The 20,244-nt window shown below is 43.8% G+C and overlaps 1 protein-coding gene across 2 annotated transcripts in view; it reads left to right on the forward strand.

Moving 5' to 3' along the window:
* ITGA9 (integrin subunit alpha 9) overlaps positions 1–20,244 on the forward strand; it is a 368,750-nt gene that overhangs the window by 220,416 nt on the left and 128,090 nt on the right. For both annotated transcript variants that reach the window (XM_004018225.5, XM_060402078.1), the window contains exon 18: positions 13,484–13,634. In XM_004018225.5, coding sequence (XP_004018274.3) covers positions 13,484–13,634 — 151 coding nt within the window. The remainder of the gene's footprint in view (positions 1–13,483; positions 13,635–20,244) is intronic.

The following is a 20,244-nucleotide window of genomic DNA, read 5'->3' on the forward strand; positions in this document are numbered from 1 at the left end:
ATGATAACTTCAGTCTACAGTGATTTCTTCACTGTGTATTTCTCTTGCATCTTATCCAGCACCTGTTCCTTTGGCGTGACTTCTCTTATCCACTTCATGGTGCAGCTCCTTCACATAATACTCAGTTTATTTGGTGCTTTGTGCTCATATTTCTTATAGGAAGACATCAGATGAGGAGCTGTGGTTTTATGGTTTGTTTTTTTTCATGTTTGTAATTTTAAGCACTAATTGTTAAAAGGCTCTGATAGTTGTCAACAAAGTGCCAAGAAGGAGATTGCCCAACAGAGCTGCTGAAGGCATCTGAAATCATCCTGATTGCCTCCACCAATTTCAAGGAAAATTGTCAAGAGGAAGATAAGCACCCCCAATAGCTTTCGTAAAGAGATGACACCACTCAGTGTTCTAAATATTCAAAATGGTAAGAAGGCAACTACCATTTCCTTTCTCATCTTATACCCAAATAAGTTTTATGTAAGTTTTATACCATTTAGTTGTATTTTTATGTACTTTAGAAGTAATGGGCGTAGAAGGAGGATTGCTGGACCAGAAATTAGGATGGCTGCCTGGCTCTGGCAGTGTCTGCTGTGTGGCTGCAGGAAAGTGGTTAATTCTGGCCTTTATCTGCAAAATGATAACTCAAATGAGTTCCCATTCAGCTGTCAAATTCCATTTCTGATTTTATGGTGTCTGCTCATTTTTAAGAATAGGCATCATTGTTTATGATTTTAAATTGCAGTGGCTATAATTTATGTCATTGCTTTTATGGCACATTGTTGAGAATATCTGTGATTTGTTGGATGCTGAATCGTTACTCAGGAATGCAGCCCCAATTTTGACATTTCTCCTATGGGAGAATATGTTCTGCTTCACAGTGTCCTTTTTAATATGATTTCCATGAATGGAAGAACTAGGGTGTGCGCGTGTATGTGTGTGAATAGTCAATCAGCCACATTTTTGTTGACAGGGCTATCATCCCTTTAATTGTAGGATTCATGGTTCATTTCCTTGATAATACCTTGCCTAATATCCCAAATGGCCCTCTCCTAACCTCACTGTTCCTGCAGAATCCCTTCTTTGTACTCTCATCACATAAAGGATCTCATAAGGATGTTTCCTTATCTCTTAGCACGTATTGACATCAACTTATATCTCACATGTTTGTTTCCTCCACTGGCCTGTGAACTTCCTGAGGGATGGAATTTGTATCAGTGGTGCCTCAGTTGAGCAGGTAGTTTTAAAAAGTGATGGCTAGATAAATGATTAGAAAGAGGAAGGGAGGGATAATAGGCTGGAGGGTGGAAGGCGGAAGGCAGGGCAGGAAGAACAGATGGATTTGACTGCCCTACACTATTATCCTGGGCTTTGCAGATGTTGTTGTTGTTCAGTTGCCCAGTTGTGTCTGACTCTTTGCCACCCCATGGACTGCAGCATGCCAGGCCTCCCTGTCCCTGTCCATCTCCGGAGTTTGCCCAAGTTCATGTCTATTGCATTGGTCATACTATCCAGCCATCTCATCCTCTGACTCCCTCTTCTCCCTCTGCCCTCAGTCTTTCCCAGCATCAGGGACTTTTCCAATGGGTTGGCTATTTGTATCAGGTGAGCAAAATACTGGAACTTCAACTTCAGCATCAGTCCTTCCAGTGAGTATTCAGGGTTGGTTTCCCCTAAGATTGACTGGTTTGATCTCCTTGCTGTCCAAGGGACTCTCAGGAGTCATCAGTTCTTTGGTGCTCTGCCTTCTTTACGGTCTAGCTCTCATAACCATGCATGATCACTGGGAAGACCATAGCCTTGACTATATGGACCTTTCTTGGCGGAGTGATGTCTCTCTCTGCTTTTCAACACACTTGTTTGCTTTCCTGCCAAGAAGCAATCATCTTCTGATTTCATTGCTGCAGTCGCCATCCGCAGTGATTTTAGAGCCCAAGAAGAGGAAATCTGTCACCACTTTTACCTTTTCCCCTTCTGTTTACCATGAAGTAATGGGGCTTGATGCCATGATCTTAGTTGTGTTTTTTTTTTTTTTTTTTTTTACTATTTAGTTTCAAGCCAGCTTTTTCAGTCTCCTCCTTCACCTTCATCTTTAGTTCTTTAGTTCCTCTTTGCTTTCTGCCATTAGAGTGGTATTATCTGCATATCTGAGATTGTTGATATTTCTCCCACCTATCTTAATCCCAGTTTATAACTCATCCAGCCTGGCATTTCTCATGATGTGCTCAGCATATAAGTTAAACAAACAGGGTGACAACAGACAACCCTGTTGTATTCCTTTCTCAATCTTGAACCAATCAGTTGTTCCAGTTGGGTTCTAACTGTTGCTTCTTGACCCACAAACAGGTTTCTCAGGAGACAGATAAGATGGTCTGATATTCCCATCTCTATAAGAGCTTTCCACAGTTTGTTATGATCTACACAGTCAGAGGCTTCAGTGTAGTCGATGAAACAGAGGTATATGTTTTTCTGGAATTCCCTTGCTTTCTCTGTGATCCTGCAAATGTTGGCAGTTTGATTTCTGGTTCCTCTGCCTTTTCTAAAACCCAGCTTGGATATCTGGAAGTTCTTGGTTCATATAATACTAAAGCCTAGCATGCAAGATTTTAAGCATGACCTTATTAGCATGGGAGATGAGTGCAATTGTCCAGTGGTTTAAACATTTTTTAGTACTCTCTTCTTGGGAATTGGGATGAGGATTGACGTTTTCCAGTCCTGTGGCCACTGCTGTGTCCTCCAAATTTGCTGACATATTGAGTGCAACACTTTTATAGCATCATCTTTTAGAGTTTTGAATAGCTCTGCTGGAATTCCATTACATCCTCTAGCTTTATTGACAGCAGTGCTTCCTAAGGCCTACCTGACTTTGCACTCCAGGTTGTCTGGCTCTTGGTAACTGACCACAACATCGTGGTTATCAGGTTTATTAAGATCTTTTTGGTACAGTTCTTCCACGTATTCTTCCCATCTCTTCTTGATTGCTTCAGCTTCTACTAGGTGTCTACCATTTCTGTCCTTTATTGTGCCCATCTTTGGGCAAAATATTCCCTTGATCTTTCCAGTTTTCCTGAAGAGATCTCTAGTCTTTCCCCTTCTGTTGTTTTCCTCTATTTTTAAGCATTGTCATTGAAGAAGGCCTTCTTGTCTCTCCTTGCTATTCTTTGGAACTCTGTATTTATTTGGGTGTACCTTTCCCTTTCTTCCTTGCTTTTTGGTTCTCTTCTTTCTTCAGCTATTTGTAAAGCCTCCTCAGATAACCAGTTTGCCTTCTTGCTTTTCTTTTTCTTTGGGGTGGTTTTGTTCGATGTCTTCTGTACAATATTACGGAACTCTGTCCATATTCTTCAGGCACACTGTTACCTAGATGTAATCCCTTGAATCTATTCATCACCTCTGCTGCATATTCATAGGGGATTTGATTTAAGTCCTACCTGGATAACCTAGTGGTTTTCCCCACTTTCTTTATTTTAAGCCCAAATTCTGCTATGAGAAACTGATTATCTGAGCCACAGTCAGCTCCAGGTCTTGTTTTTGATGAATGTATACAGCTTCTCCATCTTTGGCTACAAAGAATGTAATCAGTTTGATTTGGGTATTGACCATTTGGTGATGGCCATGTGTAAAGTAGTCTTTTGTGTTGTTGGAAAAGAGAGCTTGCTATGACCAGTGCATTCTCTTGGCAGAATTCAGGTAGCCTTTGCTCTGCTTCATTTTGTACTCCAAGGCCAAACTTACCTGTTACTCCAGGTATCTCTTGACTTCCTGCTTTTGCATTCCAATCCCCAATGATGAATAGAACATATTTCTTTAATTTTAGTTCTAGGAGGTCTTCTAGGTTTTCATAGAACTGATCAACTTCTTCGGCATTGGTGGTAGGGCCATAGACTTGGATTACTGTGATGTTGAATGACTTGCCTTAGAAATGAACCAAGATCATTTGGTCATTTTTGAGGTTGCACCCAAGTACAGCATTTTGGACTGTTTTGTTCATTATGAGGGCTAGTCCGTTTCTTCTATGGGATTCTTGCCCACAGTAGTATATATAATGGTCATCTCAATTAAATTTGCCCATTCCTGTCCATTTTAGTTCATCAATTCCTAAGATGTCAATGTTTATTCTTACCATCTCCTGCTTCACCATGTTCAAGTTACCTTGATTCTTGGACCTAACATTCCAGATTCCCATGCAGTACTTTGCAGCATCAGATTTTACTTCCATCACCAGACACATCCACAGCTGAGCGTTGATTCTGCTTTGGCCCAGCAGCTTCATTCTTTCTGGGACTATTAGTAGTTTTCCTCCATTCTTCCCTAGTAGCATATTGGAAACCTTCTGACCTTGGTTAGATCTTTTGTCTTTTTAAACAGTTGATGAGGTTCTCACAGAAAGTATACTGGGGTAGTTTCCATTCCCTCCTACAGTGGATCTTGTTTTGTCAGAACTCTCCACTATGACCCGTCTGTCTTGGGTGGCCCTACATGGCATAGCTCATAGCCTCTTTGAGTTACACAAGCCTCTTCACTCCACAACAAGGCAGTTATCTGTGAAGGGGTTTCCAGATGACTCAGTGGTAAGGAATCTGCCCATCAATACAGGAGACTGGGGTTCTATGCCTGGGTCAGGAAGATCCCCTGGAGGAAGAAATGGCAACCCACTTCAGTATTCTTGTCTGAAAAATCCCATGGACAGAGGAGCCTGGAGGGCTACAGTCCATGGGGTCTCAAAGAGTTAGGCACAATTTAGTAGCACACTGAGCACACTATTATTATAGTTGTCGTTGTTAAATATAGTTGTGGGTCACAAATATAACGTTAGTCCTAATAACAGTATAATAAGAAGTTTTGCAAACTCAAACACAGTTGATTGGAATACACTCAATTGGATTACTGTGTCTTAGTATACTTTACTCAGGCTTCTTTTCCCAAAGAAAGGCAATGCCAAAGAATGCTCAAACTACTGCACAATTGCACTCATCTCATACACTAGTAAAGCAATAATTCTCCAAGTCAGGCTATAGTAACATGTGAACTGTGAACTTTCAGATATTCAAGCTGGTTTTAGAAAAGGCAGAGGAACCAGAGATCAAGTTGCCAACATCCACTAGATCATCGAAAAAGCAAGAGAGTTCCAGAAAGACATCTATTTCTGCTTTATTGACTACACCAAAGCCTTTGACTATGTGGATCACAATAAACTGTGGGGAATTCTCCAAGAGATGGGAATACCAGGCCGCCTGACCTGCCTCTTAAGAAATCTGTATGCAGGTCAGGAAGCAACAGTTAGAACTGGACATGGAACAACAGACTGGTTCCAAATAGGAAAAGGAGTACATCAAGGCTGTATATTGTCACCCTGCTTATTTAACTTATATCCAGAGTACATCATGAGAAATGCTAGGCTGGATGAAACAAAAGCTGAAATCAAGATTGCCAGAAGAAATATCAATAACCTCAGATATACAGATGACACCACCCCTATGGCAGAAAGTGAAGAACTAAAGAGCCTCTTGATGAAAGTGAAAGAGGAGAGTGAAAAAGTTGTCTTCAACATTCAAAAAACTAAGATCATGGCATCTGGTCCCATCATTTCATGGCAAATAGGTGGGGAAACAGTGGAAACAATGTCAGACTTTATTTTGGGGGGCTCCGAAATCACTGCAGATGGTGATTGCAGCCATGAAATTAAAAGATGCTTGTTCATTGGAAGGAAAGTTATGACCAAGTTAGACAACATATTAAAAAGCAGAGACATTACTTTGCCAACAAAGGTCCATCTAGTCAAGGCTATGGTTTTTCCAGTAGTCACGTATGGATGTGAGAGTTGGACTATAAAGAAAGCTGAGTGCCAAAGAATTGATGCTTTTGAACTGTGGTGTTGGAGAAGACTCTTGAGAGTCCCTTGGACTGCATGGAGATCCAACCAGTCCATACTAAAGATCAGTCCTGAATGTTCATTGGAAGGACTGATGCTAAAGCTGAAACGCCAATACTTTGGCCACCTGATATGAAGAGCTAACTCATTTGAAAAGACCCTGGTGCTGGGAAAGATTGAAGGCAGGAGGACAAGGGGATGACAGAGGATGAGATGGTTGGATGGCGTCACCAACTCAATGGAGATGAGTTTGAGTAGACTCTGGGAGTTGGTGACGGACAGGGAGGCCTGGCATGCTGTGGTCCATGGGGTCGCAAAGAGTTAGACACGACTGAGCAACTGAACTGAACTGAACAGGCTCCTTTTAAACTAGCTTCAAGAAACAATGAAAGTATTATATTTTATGGAAAATATATTTTAATTACAATTATTTAAATAAGATCATGGTTTATATGTTTAAGACTTAAGGAAAGTCTAAAATGATCTAATAGAAAATTATCAAATACCATTTAGCTGCTTTAGTTTCTTTCCTCAGAATCTTCACCAAAACATTGTCTGCATAAAACTGTTTCTGTGATGGTAGAAAAGGAAGAATTTGCTTTAGTGGCCTTTAGTGGTTCAGCATATAATGATTTGATATGGTAATGTATTGTATTTGCCCAGTAGGGAATTTTGAATGGTATGTGCTTTTCATGTATGGTAATGAGTAAGCTCAGAGTACAGGTTCTACAGTGATCCTGAAGTACCACGCATGGTCACCAAGATGCCAGTAGCAGCATCTGACATTTGAAGTATTGAGTGAATTAATGCTCAGCTTCAATGTAAACCTAGCATGTTCACAAACAGCTGCTGTAAGATGTATCAGGACAGTTATGCTTATTCTTTTTAATAACAAATGAGCAAGATGTTTCCAGGAGGCTGTATGTATGCTGTTCAGTTCAGTTCAGTCACTCAGTTGTGTTCGACTCTTTGTGACCCCATGGACTGCAGCATGTGAGGCTTCCCTGTCTATCACCAACTCCTGGAGCTTGCCCAAACTCACGTCCATCGAGTCGGTGATGCCATCCAGCCATCTCATCCTGTCATCCCCTTCTCCTCCTGCCTTCAATCTTTCCCAACATCAGGGTCTTTTCCAGTGAGTCAGTTCTTCCCATCAGGTGGCCAAAGTATTGGAGCTTAACTTTAGCATCAGTCCTTCCAATGAATAGTCAGGATTCATTTCCTTTAGGATGGACTGGTTTGATCTCTTTGGGGTCCAAGGGACTCTCAAGAGTCTTCTCCAACAACACAGTTCAAAAGCATTAATTCTTCAGCGCTCTACTTTCTCTGTGGTCTAACTCTCATGTTCATACATGACTACTGGAAAAACCATAGCTTTAACTAGATGGACCATTGTGGCAAAGTAATGTCTCTGCTTTTTAATATGCTGTCTAGGTTGATCATAGCTTTTCTTCCAAGGAGCAAGTGTCTTCTAATTTCATGGCTGCAGTCACCATCTGTGGTGATTTTGGAGCCCCCCAAAATTAAGTCTCTCACTGTCCATTGTTTCCCCATCTATTTGCCATGAAGCGATGGGACTGGCTGCCATGATCTTAGTTTTTGAATGTTGAGTTTTAAGCCAGTTTTTCACTCTTCTCTTTCACTTTCATCAAGAGGCTCTTCAGTTCCTCTTCGCTTTCTTCCCTAAGGGTGGTGTCATGTGCATATCTGATATTGATATTTCTTTTGGCAGTCTTAATTCCAGCTTGTGCTTCATCCAGCCCGGCATTTAGCATGATACACTCTGCATATGTTAAATAAGCAGGGTGACAGTATACAGCCTTGTGTACTCCTTTCTGATAGCTCAGATATATGCTGTAAGATAAGCTTTATAGGAACTGTACAGTTTGTACCTTATGTTAATGACTAATCATGATTTTTGTATAAAAGTACACGAGTCATTGGTGTACTTAGAAATCTGACCCACTTAAAAGACTGTGCAAGCAAATTAAAATTAATGGGAAAATTTCTCAGGGACTGAAATACCTGGAAAATTAGAAAGATTGTTCTTCAGCAAATCAGAAAGCACCCGTGGAGTGTTTGGCACAAAAACACTGTGCCTCACCATTTTATTCTTTCAGCAGTCCTGTCTGAGGGCTTGGTCTTTGTGGAATCCTGTTTTCTTCAGATGTCATTAAATGACATTTGTTGTCAAAGCCCTTTCTGACTGAGGTGGAGTTTATATAAGAGCTATAGCTCAGATTGCCTTTGTGACAAAGGCAGTTTGGCACTAGTTCCAGCTCAGTGCCTTTGTGCTCAGGTGACCTTGATCAGAGTGGGCTCCTCTGTGGGGTTCTCAGCATCTTCACCTATAAATGTTAAGGTTGAACCAAAAATCTGTTGTGGGATATTGTCCATGCCATTCATTCAACAAGAGTTTGTTGAACACCTAGTAAGTTCAGCACCATTTTATAACTGAGGGTTCAGTTCAGTTCAGTTCAGTCGCTCAGTCGTGTCTGACTCTTTGCAACCCCATGAATCGCAGCATGCCAGGCCTCCCTGTCCATCACCAACTCCCAGAGTCCACTCAGACTCACGTCCATCGAGTCGGTGATGCCATCCAGCCAACTCATCCTCTGTGGTCCCCTTCTCCTCCTGCCACCAATCCCTCCCAGCATCAGAGTCTTTTCCAATGAGTCAACTCTTCACACGAGGTGGCCAAAGTACTGGAGTTTCAGCTTTAGCATCATTCCTTCCAAAAGAAATCCCAGGGCTGATCTCCTTCAGAATGGACTGGTTGGATCTCCTTGCAGTCCAAGGGACTCTCAAGAGTCTTCTCCATCACCACAGTTCAAAAGCATCAATTCTTCGGCACTCAGCCTTCTTCACAGTCCAACTCTCACATCCATACATGACCACTGGAAAAACCATAGCCTTGACTAGACGGACCTTAGTCGGCAAAGTAATGTCTCTGCTTTTGAATGTGCTATCTAGGTTGGTCATAACTTTTCTTCCAAGGGGTAAGCGTCTTTTAATTTCATGGCTGCAGTCACCATCTGCAGTGATTTTGGAGCCCCCCAAAATAAAGCCTGACACTGTTTCCACTGTTTCCCCATCTATTTCCCATGAAGTGATGGGACTGGATGCCATGATCTTCGTTTTCTGAATGTTGAGCTTTAAGCCAACTTTTTCACTCTCCTCTTTCACTTTCATCAAGAGGCTCTTTAGTTCCTCTTCACTTTCTGGTTCAGTGACATGCAAAACCAGAAATAGGTTCCTGCCGGCTGGTACCTAGATCCTAGTAGGGGGAAGAGATCATCCTTAATCAAATAGCCCACAAATAAATATGTCAACCCAGCCTTGGGAAATGCCATGAAGAGCTGGTGGAGTCCTGGGACTGAAGAAGTTCCTAATTGGGAGGTTTATTTCACTCAGAACGGAGACCAAGAAGGGCCTCCTAGGGGAGTGAGAGGTGCTGGAGGACGTGGCAGTAGTGGAGAGGGATGGGAGGCACTGAATTCTAAGCCCAGCAACTTGGCCACCTTATCTCACGGCATCTCGATTTCCTCATCTCTAAAAATGGAACTGACATCAGGAGCTTTTCATGCTATTGTAGGTTTCAGGACAACTTGTTTGAAAATACCCAGCACCAGGCAAATTACACTGCATTGCATTTCTAAGAATAGCTTTGGAAGCAGAGATGTACTGTTTTGTACATGGATTTTTAGATGTGGGGAAAGAGTGAAAACAGCTTTGAGGATTCTTTTATTAAAATGTCTGGGTTCGCTTTCGGCCCTGGAAGGTCCCTGGCTTTCCTTAATCATAGAGCCAAGTTTGCATCACTTGACTTTGAAATCCTGGGAATGACCTTGCTGCATGATTCAGTGACAGAGGACTGAGCTTTAGGAGCTGGCAAAAGGTTAGATATCCCTTGCCATTTATACTCGAGAGTAGGAGGCTGATCGCATGAACAACACTGGTGTGAGGAGGCAGCCCCTGCCCTATTGTCCTCAGCTTTTCTCTCTTCTCTGTATGCTTAATATTTCATTTGGAAATGGTGGACACTTTCTGCAGCTACTTGTGGGTGCTTATGCAATTCCTTCTTGAGATAAAGTGAGGCTAACACTCTCATAACTCTTCAAGGCCTGAGGATTACTCCTTTAATCTTACAAAAGCAAACAGGAGGACAGAAATAACCCATCAGTTGTTTCAAATGAAAATGGCCAACAATAATAAATAATTGCCACAATAACTTGAGGTTAAGGTCTTCATTTGTTGGAGGCCTTTCAAGAATTTGAAGCTTTTCTCCAAGTTAATTTTTCACATCTTGTTTGTTTCCTCAGAGTGTTGCTTCCAAAAGCAAGGCCATTAGATCTCTTGTTACATATGTTATTCTTGTTGACATGCCAGGCATGCAGGAAAGTGAGGTCCTCTCTTCATAGATGGGTAATGCTGATTCCTCCCTTGCAAAAATCCATATTTCAAAGTATTATAGCCTGCTGAGATTTTGGAGAGTTCTCTTCTCTTTCATGCTGTATTAATGGTTGCAAACAGCAATGAACATGTTAATTTAAGTGGAAAAGGAATTTGTTGGAAAGATATGGTTCAGAGCCTAGGCAGGAAGGGGAGGCAAGGCTTAGCCCAAAATGTCAACTCTGGGCTCTCAACTCCTCTGCAGCTGCCTTAGATGATCTCAGAGAGCCCTAGTGTCTTTGGGCAGCCCTTAGAATTCAAGGCCCCAATTGGCAGCATCCACCACCCACACTGAGGCCACTTGACTGCCCTTAAATTACATGACTGCACTTAGTTGAGTGCCCACACTTGAATGACCAAAAGGAGAGCAAAGGCAGGTCTGCCCCCTCTACTGCTTATGTTCCTCTCCAACCTATCTTGAGATTCCCTCCAAACAGGAAGTTTTCAGGATCCTGAGTAGCCAAAAATAGCAACTATCCATCATTCAGGGTTTCTCAGGTGGCGCTGGTGGTAAAGAACCCGCCTGCCAGTGCAGGAGATGCGGGTTCGATTTCCTGGGCTCTGGAAGATCCCTTGGAGAAGGGGATGGCTACCCATTCCAATATCGTTGCCTGGAAAATCCCATGAACAGAGGAGCCTGGTGGGCTACATCCATAAGGTCACAAAAACTCAGACACGACTGAAGCAACTTAGCATGCACACACACGCATCCATCACTCAAACCCTTGTAGGCTTGGTCACATCTGCTACCAACTGGTTGGCCAATCAAAGACTATTCTCCAGCGTGATTTTTGTCTGAAGCTCACATCACCTAATAATTGTCAGTCTCATGTGCGTCTTCATCCTTGCCACCACCATCATACTCATCTCGTTGATGGTCTGTTTACCCCACAACTCTCTCCTGGGCTGCCATTTCCCTCCATCTCACTCTTCAAACATCCCTCCCTCCTCCTCGCCTTTCCTGGTCTTGGACTCTGCTTTTATTTCACTGCAAAGTAGAGGCCTTCCCAGGGGAACTTTCATTTCTTCCTACCACACTTCTACTGATGCATCTGGGCCATGTGCCCCATTTTCTTACTTCATACCAGCTGAGGCCAGCCCCTCTGTTTGTTCACCAGGCCACCCAGCAACTGTGCCTTGTCATCTCTTCCTTACTTGCCCTCTGTCTAGTAGATCCTTCCCAGTATTGTGTAAATATGCCATGTTAATTCTTTTCTGAAAATAAAAAAGCAATTTCTTTGAGCCCATTTCCCCCACCAGCTGTCATCCTATTTCTCTGCTTTCCTTTACTGAAAAACTCCAAAGAATTGGCTATGCCCACTGTTTCCATTTCTTCTACCCCTACCTCTCTTAGACCAACTCTAGTCAAGCTTTATCCCTGATAGTACACTTCAGAAGTTCTTACCAAGATCACCAGTGACCTCCAGATGGCTAATTCCAAAGGCCAGTTCTGATTTTTCATGTTAGTTTGCCACATTTGACGAAACTGATTACTCCTTTCTTGAAGCATGTGGCTGCTTGGAGACTGTCTTGATTTTTCTCCTGTCTCCTTATTCATTCTTTTTCTGTCTCCTTTGCTGGCTTATCATCATCTTTAACTCCTAAGTGTGAGCCCCCCTTCTCTATTTACATGCGTTCCCTAGTGGTCACTTCTAATCCACCCCAAATGTGTATCTCTGGCCCTGACCCCCTGCTTCCACTCCAGACTGTTACATCCAGCTCTCTGAGCATCTCTTCTCAAAAATCCAGTAAGCACTTGAATGTTCTCTGCTGACCTTCTATACCTTTGGTCTTTTGCATCTTGATAAATGACACCTCTTTCCTTCCAGTTGTTGAATCTAAAATTCTTGCAGCTATCCTTGCCTCTTCTCTGTCTTGAACACCCTTCTTGCAATCTGTGAGCAAAATATATTGGCACAATTTTTGAAACATCTAGAATATAACCTCAGCTTCTACCCCTGTGGTCTGAACTGCCACTTTCTTACACCTGAATTCTTATAAGAACCTTCTCACCAGACTCTCTCTTTCCTTCCGACTGAGTATACTCACCATGCACATCACAGCCAGTGTGAGCCTTTATATATGGAAGTCAGGCCATATCATCCCCTGTTCAGAGCCCTGCAGGATCTCCTGTCTCAGAGGCAAACTAAGGTCCTTGTGATGACTCCATTCCTTCACCACTAAGCCCATTCCCCTCCCCACTCTGCCCCTCACTCGTTCCTCTCCAGCCACACTAGTCTCCTTGCTATCCTTGAACACACCAGGCATGACTTTGCTAGTTCCCAAATTCTGTGCATCTTGTTATCTTTCCTCCTTCTGGTTTCTACTGAGAGGCCACCTCATCAGTGCAGCTTCCCTGAACCAGCTTATTTAAAATTGCACCCTACTCTTCCTCGAACTATGGTGCCTTCTTTCCTTCTTAGCCTTTGTAAGTTTTCTCCATTGCTCTTACCACAATCTGATCTGTATATTTGATTCTTTGTGTATATGTTTTTTGTCTCCTTAAAGCTACAGAAAGGCAAGAACTCTCTTTTGTTCACTGCATTCTCTAGCCCATAAAATAGTGATTGGCATGTCGTAGGTGCTTAGAAATATTTGAGTGAATTATCCTATAACCAAAATCCATGATTAGGTTATTGAAAGAAGGTGAAAGTGAAGTCTCTCAGTCGTGTCCTACTCTTTGCAACCCCATGGACTGTGGCCTACCAGGCTCCTCTGTATGGGATTTTCCAGGCAAGAGTACTGGAATGGGTTACTATTCCTTCTCCAGATCTTCCTAACCTAGGGATTGAACCCGGGTCTCCTGCATTGTAGGCAGATGCTTTACCATCTGAGCCACCAGGGAAGTTGATTAGGTTATTAAATGTGTTATAATTTTCCAAGTTGGATACACTAGATTTCACATGAGCCATAGGATGGCCTAGTGAGTGAGTTAGGCTACACACCACAGAACCCCGCCATGCTTAGATGTGGCAGCTGAGGCCCATGAGGGCTGGCTGGGTATCCCAGAACACAGGGCTTATTAGTGGGTTCCTGGGACTTGTAGTCCTGATCCAGAGGAGTTTCTCCCACCTGCCTCCCCTGCTCTCAGCTACCTGCTACATTCCATATTACTAATATATTAGTGAAAGTTTTAGCACACTTATTGCTGTTCATTTTTCCTTTTAGCGTTGATGAGAAAACCCCGTATCTAGCTCTGGGGGCTGTGAAGAATATCTCTCTAAATATCTCCATCTCCAACCTTGGGGATGATGCCTATGATGCCAACGTGTCATTCAACGTTTCTCGGGAGCTCTTCTTCATCAACATGTGGCAGAAGGTAAGACAGCCCTGTGTCTAGTGCATTCGCTGACTTTCATCATAGCCTGGAATATGCAGTGATCTTGCAAATACTGTTACTTTGTGCGGAGGCCTGTGCATTGGAGCCATATCTGTATTTGACACCACCTCCCATCCCTTCTATCTTGTGAAATCCTCTCCACACAGTTGTATTCTGGCCCCTTCTCTGAGATGATACAGTCATCATCTCTGGCACACGCATGTTCTACAGAATTCATGCTTTAGGTCAGCAGTGGTTGTGAAAGACCAGATAAGAAATAAAAGCAAATCACTGCTTATCATGTGAGTTATCACCAGTGATGCCTTTGATGTTTCCCATTCAAGGGTCATGAACATCGGCCTCTGCTTTGGCATATTGACTTATTCCTGAAATATTTTAGTGAATTGAGGAAATTAAATTATTTCCATGAATTGAGTGAGTTTTTAAGAGCAATTTAATTTATTTGAATGATGTTTAAATAGCGTGACCCAGAAAGGAAAAAGGACCTGGTTTTGTCTCCTGTTCCATAATCCCCCTCAGTGAACCACTTTGGGGAAGAAAGAGTAACAGACCTCATCCACAGGCAAGCAGGAGGAATGACTGGACTCAGACGTCCTTCCATGGAGGTTGTCTGCCTGTGGTTAGACAGGTTATCTACCTGTGGGCAGCTCTTCTGATGGGAACCTTTGCAGCTTTTCAAAGTGTTCACAGCGGTGAACTGCGGCACCTTGATGTCTGTGTAGAAATGGAGCCAAAATCACTTTCTGAGGTAAACCTTGGCCCTGCCCACAGGTGAGCACTAGGCCCACCTTCGGGCTATGGGCAGCCTTTGTCCAGGCACAAATCCTGTCAGGCTCAACAGTTTGACCAGGACGTGCCAACCCTGCCCAGCTTACAGGGCAACTGAAGCATATAGACATCTAGAATGGCATTCCAAGAGCTTCCCAAGAGATCATCTCAGACTCTCTGATGCTACATAGCTTCTGGAGCTCCAGGATAGTGGAGGCCACAGAAGCATTGAATGCAAGAAGAGCATACTTTCCAGCTCCTCTAAACCCCCCAAATTGTCCCTGATTTAATCTCAGTCCAGAGGGAACCAAGTATCCATAGAGTGCTTTACTTGGCTATGGACAGAATCTCTTTCACAGAATGTCATGTGCCACGATGCCATCTTCCTCTTGGGGGTAGAAGGATGGGTAGGGGGAGAGGGGTTCAGTGAGGGACCAGACCTGTGGAACCCATCTTTACGATAACTGGTGGCTAGGTCATCACTGTCCCACACTCAAGCCCATGAAAGAGCTTTCTACCTCAGAATTAGGAATAGCGGTGCTTTTCCAGAGCATTTTAGCTTGCTTGTTATCTGTGGACAGAGGCATCCTTATAACCAACTAAGCTTCATTATCTCTGTTCTAGAAAGCTCAGAGGTGGCCTCACTGTTAGTATAAGGACTTCTTGGTATTATTTTGTAAACAAAGTAGCCTCCTGCTTCTTACTGTACTTCCTTTCACCGTGTTTTTCTTTTTGGCTTGGAGACTGTATAATATTCTATCATAGGATATAGTATGGATTGCCTGTGAATTCATGCTATTTGATATTAGATTAGTTCCAGTTTTATTATCTTTTGAATAATATTGTGATGACTCTTTTTTAGAGCAACTAGTATGAGCAAATGACTATATCCTTAATCCTATAATTATTTGGGGAATGGGAAGTCTCAGTTATTGATCAACCAACATGGGTTTTTCATACATTTCCCCATTCCCTCCTTACTGCATGTAATCTGGGCATACCTGATTTATTGGAGCAATGTTCTCAGGAGAAAAGAAGTGAGGAAACGGAATGGGGCAGAAAGGTCTGAGGAAGGGTACAAAATCCCAAATCAGCCCTGGTCTGTCTGTGGGGTAAAAAGAGATGGAGGGTGCTCTAGAGCATAAATTAGTCAGCATAATTGTCCCCGTTGAAGTGGAAGGGGAGCACCATGTCCACCCCATCATCATTATTAACCACTGGGGAGACGTCCTGGATAAGGGGACTCAGTCAGTCAAGAATGGTGCACCTGAGAAGGACACAGGTGTCTCAGTGGCTACTGTGGCTGATCATGGGGCCAATGAGAGCTCATTTTTTATCTCTTTGCCACTGAGTCCCAGTGACCTTTAAAACCTTTGGCACAGGGGACACTAGGTTTCAATTTGGCAGAAAGTTGGCAAGGTATTGGGCTCTTTGGGCTCTGGTGCACATTAGTCCAAGAAAGGTGGCAAGGCACAGAGACATCATATCATGTAGTGGCTGCAGAGGCAGGGCCAGCTAGAAAAGCATATGGGTGAGACGCCCTTCAGTGCAGTAGGAGAAGGAGTAATAGAGAAAAAAAATCCCCTCCTGTGACTATAACCACAACTGCAAAGTTAATCAATTGGGGAATATAAGTGGCATCATTCAGCCCAGAGCAAGTTTTTAACAATACATAGGTGGGTAATGAGTGAGACAGGAAGGGGCCCACCCATACTGATAGACCTACCAGAACCAGCATGGGCCCTACAAAAAGGTCCTAACATGTTAAATAAGAAAAGTGTAACTCCAGAAACAGAGGGAAAGCATACCTTTTAAAAGACTATTAATAGAAAGCAAAAGTAAATTTTACAGACATCTGTTTTCTTAGTAAAATTCAAGGAAAAAAAAAAAAGTGAACCCAGCAAATGATCAGATAGTAGAACAATGGACTGAGAGGAAAATGGAAAGGGCTAACAGAGAAGCAAAAAAAAAAAGTTTGTGGTTGAGATTAGGAAGTATTATAATGAAACCAAGAGGGCAATGACAGAATTAAAATATTTGTTATGATCAGAAAGGAGCAGAATTAGCAGTATGGGAAACTGATTCATTTTGCGGAGGGCGTATTTGAGGAGATCTCTGAGAATTTATAGAGAAAAAGAACAGAGCGGTGGAGAAGGATGGCAGTGAAGACTAGATATGGAAGGTGAAGGCTGGAGAATCAGCAAATGGAAATGGTTCCAGAATCACTGGAATAGAAGACCTGAGTAGACAGCAAAAAAGAATCCTGATTTTTGTGAATGGTGCTGCAGACATCAGGAAAAAGTGTTAAAAATGGCTTAATGTTTACATACAGCTTCATCACATTTCAGTTTTTGCACTGTAAAAATGATGCTACCCGTACCTAACAGAAAACAAAGAAACTCATTCTTTCTCCAGCTTTTGTGACATTAATAGCAATAATTAAATTGTGTTCCATAGTGAAGTAAGAATTCTATACCCAGCCAACTTGCCCTGCATGGTGAAAGCAAAATAAGGATAGCTTTGGATATACAAGAATTTGTGAAGTCTACTAACTCTTCTAGTTTAGACTCCCCCCAAAGCAGACCTGGACACAATGACTGTGGTACAGGTAGGTAGAGAATGAGGTGGGGGGAGGCACAGTGCGGGAGTGATGAGTCTGATGAAACGGGACAAGATGGGAAAGTGTGCACAGAAGGGCAGGTTTTGCTGTGGGCAGTTCGTGTTCTGTCCTGCTACAGATCCTCTGAGAGACAGACTCAGAATCATTGTTGTGTGGGGTAAGGAAGCTGCTGGAGGGTTTATCTACCAACTCCTGTTTCTCATTCATGGAGAATCGCTCCAAAGGCATTAACTGTCCAGCCTTTGCAGCCTTCCCTGGCTCTGGGCTACATTTCCTTTCTTGGGGCCAGGAAACAACTCAGGCAGAGAGATGGGGGAGCTTCAAGCCTGGAAGGAGACTGGCCTCAAGTGACCAGCCCTTGGGATGGTTCTGGGAAACACGAGCAAGGCACTGGCAGCATCTGAGCAAAAGCCATGAGAGCTTAACCATGCAACTCTTCTGAGAAATGGCTACTTGCATATATAGTGTATTGTGGGATAAAAAGTATATTGAAGCCAAATAAAAAAGTAAGCAAAAGCAACTTTTACAAATATTTAAAATAGGAAGCAAATGTGAAACAATAATTATTGCCTCAGTAAATAATAATTTTGAATATTAATATAAAATAAGTCTATAATCTCAGTTTTACCATAAAAATTTGAGAAGAAATTTAATCTCATTACTCCTCCTGCTTCACATTCTTTAGGATGGATCTCAGGCTCCTCAGCTGTTCATGAGAGGCCCTTCCCAGCCTGGTCTTTCCTGCCTCCCCTCCTCCCAGCCTCATAGTCACCATCCCCCACATACACCCTTGAATCCACTCATAATTTCTTGCTGAAGCTGCCCTTACTCAGGAATACCTCAACCCCAGTTTGTTTAATGAACTGTTCCAACCTCGCATCTCAGCTCAAGGGTCACCTGTGTAGGCCCCTCACCTGAACTGGTGATGTGGGTGGCTAGCTATCCCTTTTTTCCAGAATCACAGAGCAACTCGGGGCCCAGGCCCTGCCTTCAAGGTCTCCAGTCTTTTCTGTCAGCACACAATTAGTGATGTCTCAGTTTCTGAGACTGAACAAAAAATATGACCTGAGATGGATTTTTTTCTCTCATGCAAGGCTCCTTTTAGATTTGTTCGGATTCCTTCCTTTAAGGGGAGACTGCTTATAAAAATGTGGGCTGCATGGGTGCTGCTGCTGCTGCCTAGTCTCTTCAGTTGTGTCTGACTCTGTGCGATCCCATAGACGGAAGCCCACCAGGCTCCCCCCGTCCCTAGGATTCTCCAGGCAAGAACACGGGAGTGGGTTGCCATTTCCTTCTCCAGCGCATGAAAGTGAAAAGTGAAAGGGAAGTCGCTCAGTCATGTCCGACTCTTAGCCACCCCATGGACTGCAGCCCACCAGGCTCCTCCATCCATGGGATTTTCCAGGCAAGAGTACTGGAGTGGGGTGCCATTGCCTTCTCCGGTTACATGGGTGACCATCTGCTAACTGTCATCTCACCTGTGTAAAGCTAAAAGAGAGAGTGAGGAAGAATGGAGAAAACATGGTTTGGAACACGACTGCATCACACGACTTTAGGGTCACATTCACCTTCGGCTGTAGGTGAGCAACACCCCAGAGCACAGTTCCACAGAATATAATGTCAACAGTGCCCTCTGGAGTCATATAGTCATGTGGCACCAGAGTCAAGAAGTCCAGTTGTCATTTCTTGCCTTGGTGCCACTTGGCACATGGAGACTTAGCCCTTCTTGCATCAGTGGAACAGGAATGGAGTTGTTTGGACAGCAGTGATTAAGTACCTGTGAAGTGTCAGGGGCTGTACTAGCTGCTAGGAGACACAAAGAAGAATAAGCACTGGTCCCTGCTCCTGGGAGGACACAGCCTAATAGGGAGAAAGGCACGTCAGCCAGCAATTAAAGTACGAGATGCCAGCTACTCTACAGAGGTACTGAGAAGTTGTTTTGAAGCGCAGAGATGACAAGATGAAGCAAGTTGTTACTGTACCTGGTAGTCTCAGGTTGGACAGAATCCCTAGATAAATGCTGGGTCGGGGGGGAGGTGGGTAGGTGGATGGGCCTCTGAAGAGTTGATGTCAGCCAGTGCCAACATTTCAGAGCTAGGGTTGCTGAGTGGGGTGGGTGGGCCAGTTTATTTGGGAGGTCCAAATAAGTCCAGAGCTGGACTGAAGCAGAGGTGAGACGGTGGAGAACAGAGGAGGAGGAACAAAAGGAATCTCGCCAGGTGGAAAGAAGCTGCCCATGTGGGACAAAGGAGCAATAAGTGGCAGGGTGACTTTGGGACATTTTAGAAATACTGTTTTGTGCTGAAGGTGCTTGTCAGCTGGGACTCCTGCTGTCATGAAAGCCTCACATAAGTGAGCGAGATAAATTGGAAAAAAGGGATTGGGTTCATGAGTACATCTTTGTGGTATTGACTGCCATGCATACATGGAAACGGACAGGGAGGTGGACAGTGTAGGCTTCAAGCGGATGTGAGAGAGCGCCCAGCTGATTTGGGGGTACAAAGGGGACACGGCATCTTGCCATGGAGTCAGGGGAGAGGGAGAAAGGGCAGGCTTCTGGCCCAGTCTCTTCTCTACAAAGTGCAGTCTTGGTTTGGGTCTCCTAGATGCTGACCTTGAAACAAGGAATTGAGGGCTATTCATACCTTTGGGAGATGCAGAAAACAGTGGAAAGGAGGCGAAGCAATACAGGCAGGTGGGGGCAGCTGATGAAGAGAGAACCTTTACACCAGCCGTCACAGGGGGTGGTGGGGCTTTATCCCTCAAAGCAGCTACAGGAAAAGTACAAGACAAGCCTCAGGGGGTGTGTGAGCTGGGGATTCAGACACCATACCCCCCAAAGAGTCAGTGGCTTAGGCCTGCTCAGGGTGTTCATTCCCCACTACTAGTGTCTTATAAGGTGCATGGCCAGAGCAACCTACACAGTTCTGAACAGTGTCCTCAGGCACAGAGATGCAGCTGCTGGCAGCTGGAAGTGGGCTGGAACAGCCCGAAAGGTGCAAGCCGTCTGGGCAGGTCTCACCAACATCTCCAGCTTGAGCACCTCACTTTCTAGGCCTCCTCCAGAAGTTGTAGGTTGGCCTCATAGCACTTCCCTGGGTTTCTGAAGGAGCACACCTCACAGTCTACAGGTGTGGGGCAAGACAGGTGTTGTAAATGGGTGAAGAGGCTGAGTATGGGACAGGAGAAAGCAGTGGAGAC

The sequence above is a fragment of the Ovis aries genome, chromosome 19 (assembly GCF_016772045.2).
Source record: "Ovis aries strain OAR_USU_Benz2616 breed Rambouillet chromosome 19, ARS-UI_Ramb_v3.0, whole genome shotgun sequence".
In the NCBI taxonomy this organism is placed as follows: domain Eukaryota; kingdom Metazoa; phylum Chordata; class Mammalia; order Artiodactyla; family Bovidae; genus Ovis; species Ovis aries.